General features: G+C 47.5%; 1 protein-coding gene across 1 annotated transcript; it reads left to right on the forward strand.

The window, feature by feature from the left end:
- The first annotated feature begins 4,470 nt into the window (after positions 1-4,470).
- On the forward strand, positions 4,471-6,467 carry Pmar_PMAR027780 (conserved hypothetical protein). Its single transcript, XM_002767672.1, has one exon. The coding sequence runs from the start codon at positions 4,489-4,491 to the stop codon at positions 6,196-6,198; it is 1,710 nt and encodes a 569-aa protein (XP_002767718.1). The 5' UTR covers positions 4,471-4,488; the 3' UTR covers positions 6,199-6,467.
- The last annotated feature ends 942 nt before the right edge of the window (positions 6,468-7,409 follow it).

Here is a 7,409-nt window from a genome sequence, read left to right on the forward strand (position 1 = left end):
AGTGCTCATGTTAGGTACAAGCGTCGCTCTCCGGGTGGCAACTTGGTCATGCCTCGAAACAATTTTCAATTTCCACCACTTGTCTGGAAAATCCAAATCTTGTTCCCGCGCAACGAACGTATTGAGAACTGTGTCACAGATGTGTCAAATTTCTCCGGAGATTTGCAGAAAACCTCGAAAGGGAAGTCTTCGGAAAGTCCGGGTTAGAAATAGAAACCATTTTCTATTTCGGCCCGAACGTTTCTCCTTCTGGTCTTGAAACGCTATAGATGGTCGATAACGGCAGAATGATACGCAGCGGCTGATTTTGAGAAGGTCTGATTTGGTATTGCACTTCTCGACTAGGAGGCAACCCCGGGCTACATTATGATAACAATAAGGGTTTACCTGTCACTCGAAAGAAATGTCCGAGCCACCAGTAGAACTACTCGGTTGGAGTACTCCCGCGAGAGACTTGCGTTCCTCCAAACCGTCGGTCGCTCGTGGAGAGGCTTCAGCTGCTCTCTGTTGCCCAGAGTTCACCACTGACATCTTCACGAGACGAGAATTCAAAGCACAAGCCGCGCTTATGTGGATGGCCGTAAGGAATCGCCCATTTTTTGAATACTATGCGAGCCCGATTCGATAAGATACACCTCGTGAGTTTCTTCTGCGCGATGAAGCTGTACTTTGAAATCGACGCGAATCTGCAATACTACGACAGGCTTATACACGATCATTGTGGACAAGCAGAGCACCTCAGCTACGGCGCTTGCGTATCAGACGCTTGGAAGCTCGCGTAATGGGAGGTTTTCAGCTGAGTTGATTCCCACTGGAGCCTGTATCAGATTTTACGACGAGTTTCCGATGAATCACGAAGAGCTTCGAGATTTCACTTTCACATTTCAAACGACCAGTGTACCACCAACGTTCCTTCTCGTGGTTGTTCCAGAGGGTCCGGATGGGCCGCGCTTTCACGAGAGATACTCGGTAGGGCCCCCTGTGCAGTCTAGTCAGAAGCAACTAGGTGTCAACCCGAGTAGGAATTCTCAATGTGTGTGATCGCAGCCAAATTACGATCGAAGAAATGATGTAGAAATCGTGAAATCTCTTGTAGGGAGTTTTCCGATCTCCTCAAAGGCAGAGTTATCGAATCTTTATAAGAGCCCAAATTGTGTCTCTGGACTGGTCAGATCCGCATCGTTAGGCGTGGAGGAAGACAGGGTCCACCTGAAACATTCTATAGACCTCGGAACTATGGTGTACACAGTATTATGGTCCTCGATGAGAGTGAGTATTGATGAACTTTTCTCTCGGGATGGACTCGCATGGTCTACTACACAATGTATTTCATTCTCTCTGAAGAAAGAGCGCCTTCATTGATCTCATACGAGTGCCGCTATCTTAGTACCACTGTGTGCTACTGGTCGAATTATCTGAATGGAATTGGACTCTATTGATTCACTTGATGTTGCGTGGTCGACTCTAGAGACGCGCCGGGTTCCGCAATCGTGGAATTCCAGTGATATAGCATTGACTTACTCGTGATACTCCCAGGGCCGATAGATGAGACACTACCTTATAGGCACTGACTCCGTCGAGTTGACTGGTCCCATCACGTGGGACGGGCTGATTGTCGACACCGGTCGAAGTGTTGGTGCCACCACAGAGATGAGTGGACAGCGCTTGAAAGTCTTTGTAGAAGATGCTGATATACCTCACCTAGAGATGGTACGGTTCTTATCAGCGTCACATCTGAATCAGATGATCTGATGGAAACGATTTCAAGGTACGCGCTCATCCGGTCTGTTCAGTCCCCAAAGCCTGGCATGCACTTAGCGACCATGCGATTGGCGAAGAGCACATCCACTTAGCTGCCTCTAGATATCTTGTGAGAGATTCGCGGTGCGTTGTCACAGCGTATGGCTCATTCGGGAGAATATGCGTATAGTTAGTTTTTTGAGATGATGACACTGAACGAGTTCTGAAACAGTTCGTGATGGTTTTTGCGCTGCTGCCAGAAGTCAAGTGTGAATTTCTCATAACTAGTGAGGAAACTCCTGAGCTCAGCCGAGGAGACACTGCTTCCCGCAGTTTGGATAAACAGCACTCGGGAAAGTGAACTCAGCATCTTCTCAGATTGGAGTTTCCTGCTGGATCACCCTGGTATCGTGTGTTTTGGTATGGCGATGGTTCGGTGGTCGCTCTACTAGCCGAGAAGCTTCAACGAGTTTCGCTTGGCTAGTCGGACTTAAGAGTGTCCTCCACGACCTTCCTTTACAGGTTGGAATTCTCCTTTATCTTTACAGGTAATTCGATACTACGCCCATGTTTTCTATGAAGAATCGCCTCAGGTGGTACGACAGTGGCGGAGAGCGATGCCAGCTTTGCTTACTAGACCCAGTTCATTGCGACACAACCGAGCATCCTTTTCATTTCGCTAACTTGGTGCTCACATTTTTTCACAACATCTTTCGCCCACGGGGAAATGTTATTTTTTCAGTTGACCCTGGTCACCATCATATTTTCGGCGCTGTCGAATCAGCTGTTATTTCAGCCGAAGATACGAGGTGAGAGCACCTTTGCTTACGAGAGAAGTCACCACGTGGAAAACTCCCGTTCGTGTCGTATCGTGATTGCGGTTTGCTCCTATGTCAGCGTTGATGACTTTGTGCTGTATTGGGTCCCAATTAGGTAATTCTGATGATGATCATATACTCCGTATCGGCGTTCGAGTAGTTGCAGCTAGCATCTCTACGTTGCCCCTTTCTACTGCCATGGTCATCTTCAATGCGTCGATGCTAGGCGGTGTTAATCTGGTGAGCGGCACGTGTGTGAACTATGAAACATTAGAGTTTCACGACCCGTTTCACGTGAAGTGGCGTAATACTCCATGTGAAACTCGCGATATGAAGTGAATAGAAAATACTTGCTGAATTGCACCGGACAAATCACCCCATTTCTCGTAAAACACATCATGTGTTTTACGCGTTATTCACTGCTCACATGCGTTTTCGCGAAGTGCAATGTTAAATATGTTTTTCATTAGTGTCTTTCATATCACGGGTAAAGCTCCATTGAGTTTCTGATGCAGATGCATTTGGTATTCGCTGTGCCTTGTGCAGTTGGCTGGACCTCTCTGATCACCATTGTGTGTTATCCCATGATACTCACGATTGAATATTTAGATGAGAATGTATAAACCCAACACTGTTGTTGTGTTGAAAAGTAGTCCTACAGCTTTGGAACAGACAATCGTCAATTTTACATGTAATCATAGTCAATTACATAAATCGGGCGAGTCGTTCAACACAGAGCTTCCACCGGCCTTTGAGAGCTCGTTTGATGGTGGATTTGAGGGAACGGCTTGGTCGTTCGGGGAGGGCGAACTCACTCGGACTGTATAACTTCTCCAGGGTCAGAATGAGTAGCGAAACGCGGTCGAATTCAACCGCTGGAATCGACACGTAGAGAGTCGGATTTTGGGCATGAGATGAACAAGGCATCCTATGGTGTTATCAAGTATGTAAACTTCCAGCCAGAGCGGTGCATGCAAACCACAGTGAAGACAGAAAGAGGAGTGTACTGTAGTCGTGATTGAGAGCTTGAAGGAAACTTGAACTCGATAGAAATTCGCCCAGAGAAAAACAGTATCACTTATGTACCTTGCAAAACCACATATCTCCATTCCACTATGAAGATCAAAACTGGTTAATGACAACGCTCAGAGGTAGTGATAAGCGACACCCTGTAATATCCAGATTGAAGATGAGCTATAATCCAAGACCGATGAGGCTAGAAACATGGTTACAATTCAAGTTTGCTCGATACGCCAACAGTAGATGGCAGGGATAGAAAACTCGCTACTTACTACTGAGATTCGTTGAACGAGCACCATCCTATAGTGCGAAATTCGTCTATACTGTCCAGTGCTTTCTACTACACTTAGAAGTTCAAAATACCGTTTATAGTTAAGGGGAATAGCACATCAAGGAAAGAAAATCCAGGTAGAAACGTAGTCGTCGAACGAGAGTTCTCCATGAGTCAAAGCGGAGTGCTTCGTCGTTGACTCTCCTCGTGGCGCGCGCCGGATTTCGTGGCGCACAATGGTGAATGCGTGAACAAATGAAGACATATAGATGTGCGGCGTTAACGATGCTTTGTACCTCATTGGCGTCGTTGTTAGAAACTCGATGGCAACCTTCAAGTGGCACCTATCAGTAGCAGCAGGCTACTGATGTACTGAATGCGGTTTCTGCATCATGTTCTGGCGCATCTTATGACTCGTACGCGTGTACAATAAGCACGCAAACACAGAGCTGCTATACGCTAAAGTTGGGCAGCATCCGCCCCCCTCTCGGCTGAGACTCTGTGTGTGCATCAGTGCGAGGAATGGAAAATGGCCTTTAGCATTTCCCCAGTGGGGGCCGCCCTCATAACTCGGCAGTAGATGATACTATGTCACTGTCATCCTAACCTTGTATATTCTTCAGGACTTTCCCCTTCAGAATGTTTCGTTTAGCTTCTTACAGCGTGACGAAAGCAATTGAAGCCGCTATCATACTAGTCTCCCTCTACCATATTTCGGGCTGTTCTTCTTCCTCGGGGGTTACCACCACCCCCGCCAGCACCACCACGTCTAGCAGCAGTACCCCGCCGCAGCCAACGGACTTCTCTGTTTGTGAGGAATCACATTTCGATCTCACTCCGGAAGTGCTGCAGCACAGTTACGATCCTGTGAATATACGTCTCAAGGAAGGTGTGAACCCGCTAGCTGGAGATGCTGTGGTCTTCGCTCCAAAGGATAACGCGAGCTACTCCATGCTGCGGGTGGTTGCGTCCGCAGCAGATGGCCCCGACGGTTACGTGATCCGACCCGTCAACCCACGCGGTGGTGGATACAGGGTCAGCTATCAAGCAGCTAATGGTGAAGTGGCGTGTATCACAGACTTAACCTTCGCTCAAGGTGATGACGAACCAACGCAAGCTTATCTTACTGTCACTGGTGATGATAGTCTTCAAGTGAATTGGGTCAGCGGCTCGAGTGAAAGGGGTGAAGTACTCTATAAGAAGCCCGGCACCACCACGTGGACTCAATTTAATGAGACCAGTCTGGCTCGCACTTATAAGGCGCAAGATATGTGCTCCGCGCCTGCTACAAGTGAAGCGTTTCGGGACCCGGGATTCTTCCATTCGGTAACAATCCCAAACGTGGAGCGAGATTCCGTCCTCCAGATCAAGACCGGCAATGGTGTATCAAAAGAGTTTACCACATCTCCCCGCCTTCTCGCTGGGGACGCTCTAAGACACAGCGTGTTCATGGTTGGTGACTTGGGCACGAGTGGGGCCGGCCAGCTCGGGGGCTTCAGCGGCTTCGGGTTCCTACAATTCCCACCTCCGGATCCAGATCGGATTTTGTCACATATGCAACAAAATGACAGAATCCGACTAAGCATCATTTATGGTGATCTCGCATATGCCAATGGCTTCTCTACCGTATGGGACCAGTTTGGTGCTGAAGTTGAACACAACATTGGTATGAAACAACCGCTGGTTACGAGCGTTGGCAATCATGAATACGTATCATTCGATAATCCCCACGGATGGTACCCTCCTTTCGGTAATTATGAGTTCCCCGACTCCGGTGGTGAGTGTGGCGTTCCCTTCACTCATCGTTATCCGGTCGGCTCAGAGGAGGCAAAGTATTGGTATTCGTTTGACTATGGTTTGGTACATTATGTTATGATTTCTACCGAGCATAATTATCTCAATGAGAGCGATCAACACAACTGGCTGGAAGATGATCTCGCTAATGTTGACCGGAACAAGACGCCATGGGTCATCGTTACTGGTCATAGGCCGATGTACACGTCCTGCGCCTTAGGCAAGTTCAACGGGGATATCGCCGAGGCGCTAAAATCCAATGTGGCTCCTTTGTTTAAGAAGTACAATGTAAGCATCTACTTTACTGGCCACGTACACGCTTATACTCGTACTTCTGCTATTGACGGCACGGTCCACATTCTAGCTGGCTCGGCACGATTCTTGAACCTTGTATGTCCAATTGGCACCATGCCTCATGTGGAGAAGGCTTTAAGTGTGATTGGTTACATTGAGCTCGACGTTGTGAGTAGGAGTGAACTCCGTGGGACATTCTGGGGATATAATGTCACTAGCGGGGAGGTGACTGTACAGGATACTTTCGTAGTTGGAAGTTAGTGACAATCAAACTCTCCTCCCACTTGCACTTCCCCAGTCAGCGGTTCATCTTGATTCGCTTTGTATGCAATCGCCCTTTGTCCAACGTGCACCAACTTCGTATAAAATTCTCCTTTCAAGTCATCTTGATATTGTAATGAATAGTCAGCTCAAAAAATCCCGCAGGGCCTCATTCACATGCATCAGGTCCGCTCGCTGTTATTTGCGGAGGGGAAGTAGGTTCCCCATCGATGTTGACTGCAGTCCTTGATCTTTATCTGTCACCGCGGGACATTGTATTTGTCGTTTTCGGTCACTTGGATGTTGCTTTTGGAGTGGTCATGCAACAGATCGCTGATGACAGGTTGGCAACCCGCATAGGAGTGATTTCCCACCTATAGACTGACTCGATATTAGTGGCGTGAAGTTTGGATTCCACTACTGGAGGAATAACACTGCTAATAACAAGGTGTGTCATCTCAGTGCAGCATAGATGATATAATATCGTGCAATAATTGCAATATTGCTGTAAATTGTAGTGAAATTCTCCTATTTTCCCCTCAAGTTCAGGATCTGAACACCGCAATTTCTCAACTCGGTGATCTTTGGATCACGGATCAAGTTTTTCCTCAATGATCATAGAACAGAATCGGAAATGAGGATCACGCGAGATCCAGATCACAGACCAGGGATCAGTATCGAGGTTCAGGGATCGAGATCAACAGTCGAGGATCAGGATCAAAGATCACGGATCAAGAATCACAGATCTGGCTCACGCATCTCGGATACAATGGATTTGGCTCAGGCGTCAAGATCGACGCGTGATCTAGATCATGTGCTTTATATATAGATAAGGGTCCGCATACCGGCCCAGATGTGAAACCTCATATTCGTGTATCCTAAGTGATGGAGTAGTCGCTAGTAGAAGCTGTGTTCTACCCGAGTGTTATAGATGATATTAGTCTCTTTTAGCACGTATGTTCAGAGTATTGGTAGTTGCGCTGTTCGTTCTCTTTACGTGCATAGCTAGTTCATCACGCTATAGTCTCTATGGTATTAAGAAGTCTTTCTACCATCCTTCTCTTGTGGTGTTCGTCCCTGTGGCCGCCAGCTTCTACAACATCTGGTAGTACCAGACTGGTACTGGAACCGAGAAAACCATTATGTCTACTGAAGGTGAAGATGATCACAGGAAGTTATCCTCGTTGTGTCCGCGCTTCTCTGGAGAAGGT

This window comes from Perkinsus marinus (genome assembly GCF_000006405.1).
Source record: "Perkinsus marinus ATCC 50983 genomic scaffold scf_1104296970268, whole genome shotgun sequence".
NCBI lineage: Eukaryota > Perkinsozoa > Perkinsida > Perkinsidae > Perkinsus > Perkinsus marinus.

Excerpts from the sequence above, each read along its gene's own strand:
- Pmar_PMAR027780 (XM_002767672.1), top strand. The coding sequence starts at position 4,489 with ATGTTTCGTTTAGCTTCTTACAGCGTGACGAAAGCAATTGAAGCCGCT.